At 44.5% G+C, this 17,749-nt stretch overlaps 1 protein-coding gene across 1 annotated transcript in view; it reads right to left on the bottom strand.

The window, feature by feature from the left end:
- The window catches only part of LOC111955888 (RNA-binding motif, single-stranded-interacting protein 3), a 282,350-nt gene that overhangs the window by 77,031 nt on the left and 187,570 nt on the right, over positions 1–17,749 (bottom strand). The window contains exons 6-7 of the mRNA XM_070436361.1: positions 15,291–15,448; positions 11,486–11,565 (exon numbers count right to left, since the gene is read on the bottom strand). Coding sequence (XP_070292462.1) covers positions 11,486–11,565; positions 15,291–15,448 — 238 coding nt within the window. The remainder of the gene's footprint in view (positions 1–11,485; positions 11,566–15,290; positions 15,449–17,749) is intronic.

Raw genomic sequence — 17,749 nt, 5'->3', positions numbered from 1 at the left:
CATAAAATGTATTTAATGTATGGCTCATCAAATGTCTTTAATGTAGGGCTCATAAAATGTATTTAATGTAGGGCTCATCAAAATGTCCTTTAATGTAGGTCTCATAAAATGTATTTAATGTATGGCTCATCAAATGTCTTTAATGTAGGGCTCATAAAAATGTATTTAATGTAGGGCTCATCAAATGTCTTTAATGTAGGGCTCATAAAATGTATTTAATGTAGGGCTCATCAAATGTCTTTAATGTAGGGCTCATAAAATTTATTTAATGTAGGGCTCATAAAATGTATTTAATGTAGGGCTCATCAAATGTCTTTAATGTAGGGCTCATAAAATGTATTTAATGTAGGGCTCATAAAATGTATTTAATGCATGGCTCATTAGGCTCAGGTAGCATCAGACTTGAATTTTTGATCAAAGCTCTAATTCAATCCGGATATAGTCCATATTTATATGCTTTATAATGTTTTTGGTTGATACCGGGTTACCCGGGAGAAAAATGATTTATTCTCGGGATGGAACATTTCTAAAATACCGGGAAAATATTCAGCCCTACGCCACACAGGACGTGAGACATACAGACATTAGACACAAACAAGCAGCCCAAATGTCAGCGGGGGCATATTTGGCTACTTCCCAAGATATAACTTTTTAAAGTCAACATGGTCTCATTCGAATACATCAACATAGTTACATTTCACCATAGTAGATATACATCACATAAGTGGACAAAGTCAAAGTCACTTATGGACATTTGACTTATTTGTCACTATAATGGCATATTAGTAAGGCTATATGTCTGTTCAAATAGTGCTCTGCGATGACGGTGCTCTGCATTTGAGGGACTGAATACTACCGTATCTATCTCTTTAACGCACTATACCCTTTACACAGACGAGTTTCAGATTTAAAAAAAAATGTATTCACCAAATGCTCTTCATCAAACTCCCTGACTTAACAAAATGGACGGCTAGTGGGAGGCGGAGGGGAGTAGAGTACTAAGCCACGGAACGCGCGTATCCAGAACACCGAACATACCACAGGTGCCTAGGGCCATGCTATCCTCCTCAGCAATCTAGAATCTTCAGTCTGTAAGACAGGCCATGGCCACGGGCTACGAGTCCTGTGACCTAATTATTGAGCAGCTCAACATAATTCTGGTTCATTGTTAAACAAACCGTAACAGTAGGTCCCCGGGTTCAAACATTGAATATTTCATGTCCAGAGCGGTGGTGTTCCATGATCAATGTGCATCTCACAAATCTAACCAAATAAGTCAATATTATACAGTGTCCACGTATACAGCGTTTGCAAACATATTGCCATCACTACACGTGAGCTGAATGGTTCTCCGTTTTAATAAATCATTATTATACACACTGGCTATCATTTGAAATGGTGCAACAAAAAAAACGGTGAATTTCACAGAAATCCCAAAACAAGAGCATTTGGCTCCAAAAATAACATTGTGTTGCATTGAACTGCATCCAAAAACAAGTGGGGAGCGATGAGGAGAAAGAATGCGGATAATGCGAGGAAAGGAAGGGTGGATGAGAGAGAACGAGAGGAGTGAGATCAATCCAGAGAACAGCTGGGGTGGGTTGAGCCAGGGTCAAGCTCAGGAGACCGTCTCACAGCCAAGGTCATCCTTTGATCTTCACAGGCAGAAAACGGCCCCTGACCTTTGGGCTGGCTGGAAGGATTCTAAACCCCTGGGTCGTCTCTCTCTTTCTCGCTGTCTGCTCTCTTCCTGTCCTTACATCTTTTCTCCCTCTCTTTCGCTCTCAAAGTCAATCAGAAGCACACACGCCTAAAACCCCATCAGAGCTAGAGCATGCCTGTCCTCTGCAGAAACTGAGTACAGTAAAAGTGGTTATTGTTATTATTGCTGTAGTGCAGTCGCTGAATACATTTCATTGCTTGGCGACAGTCTCCTGCACAACGGAGAGAGAGAGAGAGACTCATCTTTCTCCTCGCCGTGGCTGTGCGCACCGTGCCGGTGATTGATATAGTTCAGGGGCCAAACAAACAAAGCGTGACAAATCCAGACGATTGTCTGCGGGTGAGATAAGAGTCTAATGAGAAAGTGCACGTGGGGGGGGGGGGGGGGGGGTGTATCCTTTGCAGAGAATCTGTGATGTTATGGGGATTTTAATAACTTCCTGTCTCTCCCTGGTTTAATGGTGAGACGCGCAGGCAGTTTACCCTATGGGAACAGATTCCATTAAGATGCAATATCTTTCTCAAAAGTGCATTTCTACACTCTTAAAATGACCACGGAGGGTAATTATTTCCCATTGCTCTGCATATCAGAGATGATGATGGTGTTGAGAGGAATAATCCAATCACGACTGAGGAACATGGCGATATAGTTTATATTGGGTAAAAAAAAAAAAGAGGATAATTATAAAATAATATATGATACACGATCAAATTGATCTTCAGCTTTTCGTCGGAACTCTAGTAAAGAGTTTATTAAAAAAAACTCATTACAGATCAATGCCAGATCAACCTACATCCCACAGCCCATAATCAAACACGTGCCTGTGCACTTCTCTTAAGACTGCCTGACACTGCTCTGCAAACCAGCAGCTCAAACCTCCAACCTGCTCAGCTGCGCATTAAGTTAAATCTATCGCTGGGAGAGAAAAGTGGACACCAGACAGACCGGTTATTATCCAGGGGAATGTGGGAGGGATCTGAAAAATTAACATGGATTACTCAAGTATGACTGACAGTTTCAGAAGGGCTTTTACGACTTACCAAGTGATTTGGGACTTGCCTTAATTCAGTGAGGGATGTTTAATACTGTGGGCTGTCTCGGCTATATCTTGGCACAACAGCACCTTGGCTGGGCTGGTTGGACGGCTAGGGAGGGAACTTTCCCCGCAGCCCCGGCGGGCCCGGACCCATTGTTCTGCTAAGAATGACGGGATTTGTAGTTTGGCCAACATTTCGGGTTAGGGGGACTGTCTACAGGCCTCGGTTGTGCTTTGGGAGAGGGAGGAGAGGGAGGCTTCCCAGGGGTGGCCCCATGAACTCTCCTTCTCTTGCATCTGGTTGGTCTGCGGTGGGCAAGTGGGTGCGGTGGCTTTACCAAACCGAAAAAGCCTGGGTTACATGGGAATTCCTCACGGATAAAGGAAGTACATTTGAGACACATTCATATGTGGAGACGGTTTTACGTGGGAAAGCACTGCTGTTGTCCGCAGTCGTCAGGAGGAGGGACTTGGCTTTAGTCGTCAGTTGTTTGGTATAGAGAGAGCCTGGGAGACACTGCGGTATAGTGAAAACAGACAAACAGAGGGAATGGAATAGGACGGTGAGAAAGAGGAACAGGAAAGGGCTTGACCATTTTGCATGTTTCCCGTTTGGGTTCTGTCTCCCAGGGCCTTCGCCACTTCCTGATGCGGTTTCCATACTTTACAGAGCATCTACTGGACAACTGGAGTCGACTTTCAACCGCGCGGTCATGTTGGCTCTAGAACAATGGGAGATAAAGGATGAAGGGATAAAACCAAGAGATTTCTAATCAGTCTGGACTTGATCTTGGTTTGTCTATATACATGTGGTTACCAAAGTCAGCATCGAGCAACGTAACAGTCTTGGCAAATCCTTATTCCTTCCTTTTAATTCCCCAAATGAATCTAGAAAACACACTCACTGCGTCGATCAAGCAACGCATGCTGCCATTTTGATTGTTCCACACCACACTCCAATTCCAAGAGCAAGGAACAACAATAGGATGAGGTAGTATTGCATTCTAATCTGATCAGTTCATTCTTCTTGCCGTCATCACTTTGACATGAGATGAGAGCAGCGTGGATGAAATAGGTTCACTTTTCCAGAACGGAACGAGGTGTAATGTATCTACTGTACCTGAGCTCATATTGCATTTAGAAACGGGTGTCGATGATAAGCAGCGTTTTAAAGCATCGCACGAGAGAGACCTAATCGTCTAGGCTCACACCGCTAGGAGGATGAAATCATTTTTATCTGCTCTGCCTTTGACTTTTCAAATGCTCCAGTTCACCCCGTAAATCATAAACGCACCCCTATTGGGGTATACTTCACTATGTTTGACAACTTTAGCGATTCTTTACACAGCGTTTGGGTGGTTTTACACACTACAGACACTGAAAAACAACGGTTTCATTTTCATAAACTATTCCTCAAACCTTCTCTCCTGCAAAATAGGCCGCTAATAACGATTTCTTTGTGTGTGCGTGTGAGTGTGTGCGTGTGAGTGTGAGTGTGTGCGTGTGAGTGTGAGTGTGTGCGTGTGAGTGTGTGCGTTTTGAGTTGAGCGTCGGACGGCGGGCGCAGGTAGCAGCATCGACTGCCGCATTGCACAGAATACCTAAACAGCTGTGGTCCCCCTTCGAAGCGATCGATCATGTTCCAGTCTCTGGATCAGACACGGGGAGAGCTGACTGCTCCAATCCACATCCCATCTCACTCTCAGGCTTCAGCAACAGATTGGCTACATAGGAAAGCAAACGCTTCGGCATGGGATTCCGTTTTGCAGTATCACTTGCTTTATTGAATTGAAATGAAACTGCTCAAAGTCAGTTTGTTTGAAAAGATCTAGTAAGTAACTAGTATAGTTGCTGTCTAGTTAGCTACATGTAATGCCACTAATACATTGAAATCCCATGTAACTACTATGCAAATTCAATTGTATGTGCAATTTAGTGTAAAGTGTACGACCTTCCTCTGCGTTTCATTTATCCAATGTCATCCTCTCTCTGCCTCTGCACCACACATCTCCAGCTCTGTCCCTGCTTTATCTCGGAATCACGGACTTCCTGCCCATATGGCCACTTCCTGCATATTTCCCTATGGCCCCTTGACGTTAACTGATTACCTGTAGCTGACGTCTGGATATTTACTTCTTCCTATGGGACACGGGGTGACAACTCTATATCCTCTCACAGCAACTGGACACACCTGAGTAGAAAAAACACAACTGGTGGAGGAGCCCGTGTCCCATCTCTCTATATTACTAAATGTAATGGTGTGGCCAGTGTAACGGATGTGAAATGGCTAGCTAGTTAGCGGGTACGCGCTAGTAGCGTTTCAATCAGTTACGTCACTTGCTCTGAAACCAATATGTAGGGTTTCCCCTTGCTCTGCAAGGGCCGCGGCTTTTGTAGAGCGATGGGTAACGACGCTTCGTGGGTGACTGTTGTCGATGTGTGCAGAGGGTCCCTGGTTCGCGCCCGTGTCAGGGCGAGGGGACGGTACTAAAGTTATACTGTTACACCAAGCACTTGTCAAAACGTAGGCCAGAGAGGACTGGAGCAAGCCTGGGGCATTGAGAGAGGAACGTGTACATTGTGTTTCTGGGTTGTGTTAAATGGTGATAAGAAAGAGACAGGAGGTCATTAGCATTATGTAGACGCTGACACTGCACATTCGGGTCAGGATGAGTGGTTTTGTGTGAGTATGTATGCGTGTATTTATGCCTGTCAAGGGGACAGTGTGTTAAGGCCAGTCACGTCCGTCTGACACCCCCCTACCCACTGAGCTGTCAGAACAGGATGGATGAAGAGGGTGCCCTGCATAACAATGGTCTCAGGAGAAATACCAGCAGCACCATGACACGACACAACACAACATGCTACACCAGGATACACTAAGCTAACGCCACACTGTGGCCTTCCCAACGCGCTACACTAGGCTAACGCCACACTGTGGCCTTCCCAACGCGCTACACTAGGCTAAGCTACACTGTGGCATTCCCAACGCGCTACACTAGGCTAACGCTACACTGTGGCATTCCCAACGCGCTACACTAGGCTAACGCTACACTGTGGCCTTCCCAACGCGCTACACTAGGCTAACGCTACACTGGGCCTTCCCAACGCGCTACACTAGGCTAACGCTACACTGTGGCCTTCCCAAAGCGCTACACTAGGCTAACGCTACACTGGGCCTTCCCAAAGCGCTACACTAGGCTAACGCTACACTGTGGCCTTCCCAAAGCGCTACACTAGGCTAACGCTACACTGTGCGATTCCCAACGCGCTACACTAGGCTAACGCCACACTGTGGCCTTCCCAACGCGCTACACTAGGCTAAGCTACACTGGCCTTCCCAAAGCGCTACACTAGCTAACGCTACACTGTGGCCTTCCCAAAGCGCTACACTAGGCTAACGCTACACTGTGGCCTTCCCAACGCGCTACACTAGGCTAACGCTACACTGTGGCCTTCCCAACGCGCTACACTAGGCTAACGCTATGCTAGTGCTGTAGCCTTCACGCCTTAAGAAACACAACGCAACGCTCGCAACGCTAACTACACTAGCACGTGTGTAAGAGGAGGATCTGCTCTGCCTCACAAAGAGGCCAGGCGCTCTGAGCTCTGCTCTGTCTGGGGACCTGCAGCTAGAACATCTGCGTTTGATGTTTAGAGGCATGTTGTTGAGAGATTTCCGTTCGGTAGACAGTGACACCATGTCAAAGTGGGCAGGGGTTTTGATCGAGAAAGACAATACATTTCAACCTCTATACACAGAGAGGCACAGACGATACTGTAGCTAACAAGGTTTAAAAAAAAACAACGGGCAGTACTACAGTGACTGGATGAATCAGTCTGTCAATAGCACCAGTGTCCAATGGGAATGAGCTCTTATCAACGACAATAACAAGGAGATGTCGTAATCAAACATGTCACTGTGCAAGAGGAGACCATCAAATCACAGCAGCTTTGCCAAACCCGTCAGAATATGAACATTTCAGTTAAATGACGTTTTCTGACACGCAGTGCCTTCAGAAAGTATTCAGAAAGGACGTCGTGTCAGTCACTAGGTTTCCATCCAATTGGCAAGAGATCTTCAATCCGCATAAAAAAAGATGTGCATTTTCCCACCTGTGAAGTGTTTCCACCAAAAGGACTTGTTGCGGGTAAGAGCCAGTGGGTGATGACATGCGAGCAAAATGTACTTTTTTGCTTAAGTTTTCATGTACTGAATAAAAATCTCAAGTTCAATGTGTTTACATCTGCATTTTCAACTCTCCCAGGAGTTTTGTCACAAAAAGCTGGCAGCTGGCAGATACAGTAGTAGGCTGGTCTACATGATGAGATTATTATGGATAAGAACTAGAATACGTTTATTTGTCAAATCGGCAGTCGAGCATCATGTCACCAGAAAAAGATACTGGATATTTATTGAAAGGAGCATTATGATCACCATACACTTTTGCCACCCTGTGAAGTTCACCGCAACTTACTTCATCTGTAGCCTAATAAACTGCATGCTTTCTCGAGTCATAGTGGGAGGACCACACCATATCATCCAGTGACTCCCAAGTTTACTTCCATAGGATGGTTATTGTATCAATATTTGCCCCACCATTTCTTGCATAATACATTATTTATACAATTGTACCGAAACGACCTGTTTCCATCACTGTTGTCATGATTTTGTTTTATACAGTAGGACTTTAAAAGCTGTGGATGGAAACGTTGTTACTGGCCTTCACGCAATACCCCATAATGTCAAAGTGGACTAATGTTTTCAGAAAAATATTTACAAATTAATAAAAAATGAAAAGCAAAAATGTCTTGAGTCAATAAGTATTCAACCCCTTTGTTATGGCAAGCCTAAATAAATTCAGGAGTAAAACTTGGTTTAACAGGTCACATAATAAGTTCCATGGTGTTCAACATGATTTTTGAATGACTACCTCATCTCCTGTACCCCACACATACAATTATCTGTAAGGTCCCTAAGTCGAGCAGTGCATTTCAAACACAGATTCAACCACAAAGACCGATTAGGGACATTTGAATATCCCTTTGAGCATGGTGAAGTTATGAATTATTTGGATGGTGTGGCGCTGAACAACGTGACCAGGAAGTTATGTAATTTATTATTTACATTTGAGAAATGTATCGGACCCATCTGATAGCGGTCCCATACGTGACAGAGATGAAAATCTCTGTTAGAAACTTAGAAAGAGCGGGAATCTAAATACGCAACAACTGCGATAGGTTGCTAATACTGTATAAGTACGATTGTGCCTTTGGCTTCTGGACAACGAAAGAAAGTTGATATGAAAACCAATAGAAAAGGAGAGAAACGGCATAGCGGTGGCTCCAATAGGGAGGTAAATGCAAATACATTTGCAAAAATTCTATAATTACTCGTCTATACAGAAATAAATCAAATCATTAAAAATACTTCACCAGTAAGCATGATTTAGCCAGAGGAATCGAGGATCGTTAGCTTCTTTAAAAAAAWTTTTTTGTGGATAATCCCAATTACATTCATTTCTGTTCATGCATGTATTAATTATAGTGATTTTACCGTTCTCATTCTCGGAGTGGAAACGTTTGCAGAGTTCACAACCTGCCACACCTTTTGGTTTATGTCATAACCATCATTAACAAGATTCGGACATGTTTTCATTGTCTTTTGTTTGGAGTGCTCCATGTGAGCAATGAGCATATGTCTCTGTCCTGATCATGTGTAGGGAGCGGAGCATACGCACCTGAGCACGCATAGAAGTACCTGGCTTGCTGCGCGGAAATGTGGGAAAGTGTGTTTTTTTACATCCATTGCGGATGATAATATATTAAAATGAGTTCCTCGCAGTAAGCTATTTGAAAAGTCTTTCCAACAATCTCCCCCTTGATAATCACCAATCTTCGTTGTGAAAGAGTTATAGGCCTACTGCTGCATTGGCCTATAGGCTATCAGTTACATGCGCTAAATTCTTTAGCCGCAAATGGATCACGGCGTATCAATGTGTCCATATGGCAGAGGCTGGTGATCTCGAATTAGTTGACTTTTAACTTTTAGATTTGTATCATTTTAATTCCGATTTTTATTTTTAACCACATGACAATGACTTTGAGAAACGAAAACGTTATTATTGAAATGAAACTGTTCCACGAAAATGCGCATTTGAAAATCATAACTGGCTTCCACAAAACTTGAAACACACGTTGCCGATGAGGTCTTTCTAAAATGATTGCCTCCACGTTTCCATGGTCTTATCTTGCCCATAGGCTACTTTGAAGCAAGGTAAGACCCGCCTCATACCATATGAAATAAAACATTCAGGCTTCAAACAATTAAGTATGTTTTCAGAATGCATCCTGCCTCCAGCTCACATTGTAAAGTGGTGGGTGACACGCTGATAGCCTGTTGCCTGCACTTGAATGGTGAATGAAAGGCACGCTTCAATTACCAGTTGAGAAATACAAATAGTAGCTCATTTGAATCGTGCACCAAAACAGTTAACATGTGATTGCATTTAGAATTGTTGCGCAATGAACGGGCTTATGAAAAACACATGTTTTACTCCAGCAGCAACAAGCTGAAGAGGTACAGGAGACATCCTGCAAAAAAAAATTGGCTTTGTATACTCTGCACGTGTGATAGTTGTGTTGGATAAGATACACGATTGCTAACAAAATGATGTTACTTAACCTATAGACCGATAAGCATGACGATCAAAATGTACACTGAGTGTTACAAAACATTAAGAACACCTGCTCTTTCCATGACATAGACTGACCAGGTGAATCCAGGTGAAAGATATGATCCCTTATTGATGTCACTTGTTAAATCCACTTCAATCAGCGTAGATGAAGGAGATGAGACAGGTTAAAGAAGGACATGGCTCAGGGATTTCACCATGAGGCCAATGGTGACTTTAAAACAGTTATAGAGTTTAATGGCTGTGATAGGAAAAAGCTGAAGCTGGATCAACAACACTGTAGTTACTCCATAATACTAACCTAAATGACAGAGGGAAAAGAAAGAAGTTTGTACAGAACAAAATATTCCAAAACATGCATACTGTTTGCAATAAGGCACTCAAGTAAAACTGCAAAAATGTGGAAAAGAAATTAACTTTATGCCCAGAATAGAAAATATTATGTTTGGGGCAAATCCAACACAAAACATCACTGACTACCACTCTATATATTTTCAAACATGCCATTTTTTAAAATAATAATATTATTATTTTCAAGCATGGTGGTGGCTGGATCATGTTATGGGTATGATTGTCATCAGCAAGGACTAGGTCGTTTTTTAAGATAACAAGGAACGGAATAGAGCTAAGCACAGGCAAAATCCTAGAGGAAAACCAGGTTCAGTCTGCTTTCCAACATGCACTGGATGATACATTCATCTTTCAGCAGGACAATAACCGAAAACACAAGGCCAAATATAGTTTCTTACCAAGATGACATTGAATGTTCCTGAGTGGCCTAGTTACAGTTCTGACATAAATCAGCTTGAAAATCTATGGCAAGACTTGAAAATGGCTGTCTAGCAATGACCAACAACCAACTTGACAGAGCTTGAAGCATTTTAAAAAGAATAACGTGAAAATGTTGTACAATCCAGGTGTGCAAAGCTCTTAGAGACTTACCCAGAAAGACTCACAGCTGTAATCGCTGCCAAAGGTGATTCTAATATGTATTGACTAAGAGGTGTGAATACTTATTTAAAATAAATGTTTCTGAATTTCATTTTCCATACATTTGCTAACATTTCAAAAAAAATATTTTCACTTTGTCATTATGGGGTATTGTGTGTAGAAGAAAATATATTCAATCAATTTTGAATTCAGGCTGTAACACAACAAAATGTGGAATAAGTAAAAGGGTATGAATACTTTCTGAAGGCACTATAGAAAGACTCATTTCTAGCTGATCGCTGAAAAATCTTGTCCGTTGGCACCTTTCCTTAGAATCTATAAACCATAATAGTCCCAAGCACCTGGGAAGGGACATTTAAAGGGGAAGGTCAGTGTGATATTAACACTTTAAAGGTTTCCCATTACATCCCAGCCTCATCTACGCCCCTGCCTTTAATGGCAAGTGGGATAGCCTATGCAGTGGGCTGAGTGATTGTATGGGCAATTTCAAACATGTCTCTATGGTGACTATACTGTAAGGGACTATATTCTAAGGGCAGTCCGTGCTCTGTCCCTGTGGATCCCAGTAAAACCATCAGCGGGCCCGGTGAGGCCTCCGCAGAAACTCTTCTGCCCTCTGGTCCCTATTGAAATGAACAGGGGTCTTAGTGCAACACTCCACCTGGCCTAAAAAACTGCTGAGGAAGCCCGTTCTTTTATTCCCTCTGCCTCTCCAACTCCCCCTCTCTCTCTCTCTCTTGGAAGTTTGGCTGCAGGGAAGGCAGCTCTTAAGTCGATTTCCGAGCAGCAGAGAAGCCCGCAATGTGAACATTAAGAGCGCTTTGGCTGCCCTCGAAGCTCCTGAGTTGAACAGTCGGCCCTCGAAGCTCCTGAGTTGAACAGTCGGCGGACAGCCGGGGGAGGCCCTTTTTGAACGGGAGGCGAGAGCTAGCGACGAACGCTCACGTCACCGTGTCACAAATGCGATTGGCGACAATCTCCCAAGGAGGGGGAAGTTGGGACGGTGCAATTTACATAATTGAATCAGGACGGACGGAGGGTTTCGGAGGTGGGGGNAAGCAGAGAGGGAAGTCTTCTTACCTGGAATGCCTGGCGGGGTTTTCAGGTATTTCCCGTTGAAATGCTGTATCACAACGTCACATTTCTCCGTCGACTCCATCCTGCGACAAAAGGATGAATACAAGTGGGAATATTACATTACCACATGAACGAATACTTAAAACGTGCCATGTAAAACCTCCAACGGTCCTTTCATATCTACTGAAGTGCCTCGGCAGAATACGACTCTTTACACACGATGAATACCGAAAGCATGACATTTCCATACATGCAGTACCTTTGAGTATGCATGGGACATTTTCTCTGTTGATCCAATTGTAGATATCGAGGCCCTATGACAACACCTATTGTTCCCCTTGGCCGAGTGCCTACGGTATTGTGGCTGAGTCATTTTACGAGGCGGCAAATTGAGGATGTACACCCTTGAGTCACAGTGATATCCAAATTCTCCTGGGCTAAATGAGGAAGAGAGTGGAGTGAGCACTAATAGGATATGAGAGACTGGAGAGAGCGTTGACTGTCTGTGTGTCATGGAACAGGAAGAGCGAGTGCGGTGGAGTTACTAAGGGAGTGGAGTCACACAGTGTGACTGTGACTCATCTCATTTACAGAGAACAGAGTAGTATCATATTAAACCCTCGCCTCCCTCGCCTCCCTCCCTCCCAACGCAGACCACTGATCAACTAAATACGTACGTACCAGCAAGGGGTCTGTGATGTCTCTCTCTTTCACTCTGTATCACTTACTAGATTATCCATCCCCTCTATCTATCATCCTGCCTTCTTTACTTTCTGTTTTACTCCCTCGCACATCTCTTCTTCTGTTTCATCCTTCTCTTTCCTTTTCTTTCCCTCCCCCTTCCCCCCCCCCCCATACTGCTCTTCTTGACCCTCTATCTTTTCCCTCATGACTCATCCATCTCTTTCTCTCATCTATCCATTTCCTCCCTTTTCCTCCCCTTGCCTATTTTCGACCCAATATTTCTCACCCGGTCTTTCTGTCTCATCTGTTGTCATCCCTGTTGCCCTCCCTCTCCCTCTCCCTCCATCCCTCCCTCCCCGTTTTGCTTTCTGGCAGTGGGACCTGTGGTGTAAGTGGGTCAGGTCCCTGTGTCTCATTGTGGCAGGGTGAGTCAACGGAGCCCTTTTCACAATGAGTGGCCTTGAATGGCCTACCCTGCACACATTCACCCACCGCTGCTGCCAGTGATCTAATGGGGCGCACGCGCCCCAGACACACACACACACAATTACACACACTCTCAGTTCAGACCCTCCCTCCTTCCCTCCTGCTATTCCCAACGGTAGAGGGGTCCCAGAGGAGAGCGTCTGCATAGGGCAGAATAATTCACTTCTGTCACGCGTGGAACTAGGGGTTGATTTGTAACTGGTCAAATGTATCTCTCCTTGTGAGCAGTTGGATCAGACCCATTCAGGATGACAACTAGTCTTTACCTCTCTCTCAATTAAATTTCAATTCTCTCTCTCTTTCTCTCTCAATTCAATTTCAAATCAATTCAAGGGGCTTTAATGGCAGGGGAAACACATGTTTACATTGCCAAAGTATGTGAAATAGATCATAAACAAAAGTGTATTAAACTATTTAAAAAATGAACAGTGAACATTACACTCACAACATTTCCAAAATAATAAAGACATTTCAAATGTATTATTATGTCTATATACAGACTCACTCTCGTGCTCTCTCACTATACACATCTCCTCCCTCTGTTACAACCTGTTCTCCCTCTCTCTCTCTCTCCTTCTGTTCTACCCTTCCATCTCCCTCATCCCTCCCTCCTGCTCTCTCAGGTCTGACGAACCCCTGGCAGCCACCCATCCTCTCTTCTCTGCTCTCTGTGAGGCAGGGAGGCCCGATGGTTAATGACATCAGGTGATCATGTCCACAGTGATTAGCTGTGAGGCCCCCAGTAATGGGCTCTGATAACGGTGTAATGGAGGAGTGCAGAAACACTTAGCAAGGTTTACTCTCTCTAATGCCCCTCTGTCCCTCAACATCTGTGGACTAGAGGCTGGGGCCCTCTGTTTCAACATCTGATTGTTTCAAGCTCAAATGGACGGTACCCTATTCCCTATGTAGTCAAATCAAATCAAATGTATTTATATAGCCCTTCATACATCAGCTGATATCTCAAAGTGCTGTACAGAAACCCAGCCTAAAACCCCAAACAGCAAGCAATGCAGGTGTAGTGAATTGCTTTTGAGCAGAGCCCAGGGAATATATGCACTATATAGGGCATAGGGTGCCATTTTGGATGCACCCTTGTCTCTCTCGCTCTCTCCTTCTGCCTTTCCATCTCTCTTTCATGCTCTCTTGCTCACTCCCTCGTTCTTCTCTCCTGCTCTATGGACTTTCTCCGCCCATCCCTCTGTTCTTTTTTTCCTCAACAGTATCCCTAAGCATCTCTCTATTTTTGCCTCTCCCTTCCACGCCTCTCTTCCCTTCACCTCTTCCCCTTCTCCTCTCTCTCCTTCCCCATCATATTACTTCCCCACTCAGCCCTACTTGAACAGGTGGAGTGTGTTAGCCTGCGCCGAGCTGTTGTGTTGGTGTGTGTGTGTGTGTGTGTGTGTATTGATCTGCAGGAGTCTGCCTGTCAATCCTTCTGTAACCCACTGTAATAGAGTGGGGAATCGGAGGGGACTGCAGCACGGGCTGATTAAGAGAAATCTCTGCAAGATGGTGTTGTTGTTCTCATGAACACCTTCCTCTGGGTAAACAAGCCGGGAGTGTTGTGTTGTGGGGAGAGAAATGAGAGCAGTGTGGAGGATGAGGAGGACGTGCATGACTTTGAAGGGGTAGGAGGGTAAAGTCTCATTTTACAGGAGGAAAATAGAGCCTAAACAAATAGCATAATGCTATCAGACACAAGTGTCAACATCTCACGGAACCCCCCCCCCCAAACACACACTCCCCCCGCCCACACACACACGCACACATACACGCACCTCTCCTCCACACATATGCACCCCCACCCCAAACACACACTCCCCCCCCCACACACACACGCACACATACACGCACTTCTCCTCCACACATATGCACCCCCCACCAAACACACACACACACTCTTCAGGCACTACAGAATCTGTAGTGTGTGTTTCCAGCAAGCGATGGTGGAAAAGTACCCAATTATCATACTTGAGAAAAGTAAAGACACCTTAATAGAAAAACGACTCAAGAAAAAGTAAAAGTCACCCAGTAAAATTCTACTTGAGTAAAAGTGTAAAAGTATTTCGTTTAAAATATACTTTAGTATCAAAAGTAAAAGTAAAAATCATTTCAAATTCCTTATGTTAAGCAAACCAGATGGCACCATTTCTTGTTTTTTAATTTATTAACGGATAGCCACGGCACACACCACACACACACACACACACACACACACACACACAACACACACACACACACACACACACACACACACACACACACACACACACACACACACACAGCACACAGCACACAGCACACTCCAACACTCCAACACTCAGACATCCTTTACAAACAAAGCATTTTGGTTTAGTGAGTCCGCCAGATCAGAGGCTGTAGGGATGTTCTGTTGATGTGCGGAATTTGACAATTTTCCTGTCCTGCTAAGCAGTTCAAAATGTAACGAGTACTTTTGGGTGTCAAGGAAAATGTATGGAGTAAAAAGTACAATATTTTCTTAAGGAATGTAGTGAAGTAAAAGTAGTCAAAAAAATATAAAAAATAAAGTACAGATACCCCCAAAAATACGACTTAACTAGTACTTGAAAGTATTTTTTACTTAAGTACTTTACACCAGTGCCAGCAAGCATACCTGGCAAAGCCGACCCCTCTGCTGACCCCGTTGGCGTCCCTCAGGATGCGCGTGGAGATGACGTGACCGAAAGGCTTCAGCATGTTCTCCAGCTCCTGCTCATCCATGGACACCGGCAGGTTGGAGATGTACAGGTTGGTGGGGTCCTGCTCCTGTTGCTGTGGAGCGGGAGAGAGATTCAGATTTAGATTCAGAGAGCTTTACTGTCCCAACATTGGGCAATTTGGTTTCAGAACGATACACAAAGACAGATGCACAGTAAACAGAGAGAACGTGTGTTAGAAATGATGTATCAGTTATGCTTTAAATAGTCTACGGATTTCACATGACTGGGAATACAGATATGCATCTGTTAGTCACAGATACCTTTAAAAAAAAAGGTAGGGGTGTGGATCAGAAAACCAGTCCATATCTGGTGTGACCACCGTTTGCCTCATGCAGCATGACACATCTCCTTCGCATCGAGTTGATCAGGCTGTTGATTGTGGAATGTTGTCTCACTCTTCAATGGCTGTGTGTGGTCGCTGGATATTGTCGGGAACTGGAACATGCTGTCGTGCACGTCCATCCAGAGCATCCCAGACATGCTCAATGGGTGACATGTCTGGTGAGTATGCAGGCCGTGGAAGAACTGAAAACTGAACATTTTCAGCTTCCAGGAATTGTGTACAGATCCTTGTAACACGGGGCTGTGCATTATCATGCTGAAACATGAGGTGATGGCGGCGGATGAATGGCACGACAATGGGCCTCAGGATCTAATCAAGGTGTCTTTGTGCATTGAAATTGAAATCGCCATCGATAAAATACAATTGTGTTCATCGTCCGTAGCTTATGTCTGCCCATACCATAACCCCACCGCCATCACGAGGCACACTGTTCACAATGTTGACATCAGCAAACCGCTCGCCCAATACAACGCCATACATGTGGTCTGCGGTTGAGGCCGGTTGGACGTACTGCCAAATTCTCTAAAACAACGTTGGAGGTGGCTTATCGTAGAGAAATGAACATTCAATTCTCTGGCTACCGCTCTGGTGGACATTCATGCAGTCAACATGCCAATTGCACGCCCCCTCAAAACTTGAGACATCTGTGGCATTGTGTTGTGTGACAAAACTTCACATTTTAGTGGCCTTTTATTGTCTGTTTGTCTGTGTGTTTCTGGATACCAATGTGTGTATTTGTACACCAGTGAGTGTGTAAGTGTACACTAATGTGGGTCTGTAGCGCCCGGGGGTTCTAGCTAGCTAGTGGGGGCACACCTGGAGGGGGCAGAGCCAGGGAGGGTGGCAGCGGGCCAGCTGCGTCTCTCCAATACGGCCAGTCTGGACAACCACCAGCACATCTCATCACACCCTTTAGCCCGCCGTACTCAGGGCCACACTTGAGTACAAGCAGCCATGGCAAGGCTTACATTTTAACAGCAAGCGTCTTCTATTCTCCTGAATGGGAGCAAGGTGTGCTGTGGTACAGCTAGCAGGCAAACAGGTTAGCTAGCAGCCCTGAGGGCTAACACCTAGACATGATACTTCACTTTAGCCACAGAGAAGAATGACCAGCCAAGGAATCCACTTCACCAGCAGCCTCTTCCCATTCCCTTAATGAGAGCAAGCAGTGCTGTGCTGCTAGCAGGCTAGGAGGCTAACAACCCTGAGGGGGCTAACACCTAAACATGGTACTTCACTTTAGCCACAGAGAGGAATGACAAAACCCGACCTAGACATCAACAGACATGACCCCTTTAAAATGGCCTCTTTCAGAGGTAGAGGGAACAAACTGTGACTAAGCCTTGGGCACTTCTTATTTTCTACTCAGTGCTTCTTCCCTCTCTCTTTTTGCTTCTTCCCTCTCTCGTTTGTCTTCCCCCCCCGCTCTTTTTGCTTTGTTCTCTCTCTATTTGCTTCCTCCCGCTTTTTTCGTTATCGATAGAGAGCAGGGGAAGTATCTCGGCCGTCCTGTTTCCGTCCGACTGTCGGTCCTTTCTCTGATTAATTAAGTGTCTTATCGAACAGGACATGGAGGATCTGATTAAAACCCATGCTGAAAAAACAGGAAAACATTGGTCTTCTTCTAACCAGGAACTCAATTAGCAGATTTCAGGGAAAATAACAAGACCTTGTTGTTTTGGTGGTTTAACACCATTCTGTCCCGTACAAAAATAGATTGCAGTCAGAGTGCATTACAACTGCAGTATGCTGCAAATACTGCATCCAAAATAATACCGTTTTCTTTTTTTTCCAGTAATTTTTCAGTGTAACTGCAGTTCAACTGCAGTACACTGCAGTTATTCTGCAATTAGTTCGTCCAAAATACCACAGGTCAACTGCAGTTACTGCACGCTTACTGCAGTTTCAAAACGGCAATCTTTTTTTGTAAGGGGTCCATGCTAAAGTATGTTTTACATTATTTCCAGTGTATTCATGAGTTACTGGGGGGGTACAGCTTAATGTAGGTAG

The sequence above is a fragment of the Salvelinus sp. IW2-2015 genome, linkage group LG31, assembly GCF_002910315.2.
Source record: "Salvelinus sp. IW2-2015 linkage group LG31, ASM291031v2, whole genome shotgun sequence".
Taxonomy (NCBI): Eukaryota; Metazoa; Chordata; class Actinopteri; order Salmoniformes; family Salmonidae; genus Salvelinus; species Salvelinus sp. IW2-2015.
This window is presented reverse-complemented; position numbering and strand designations above follow the sequence as displayed.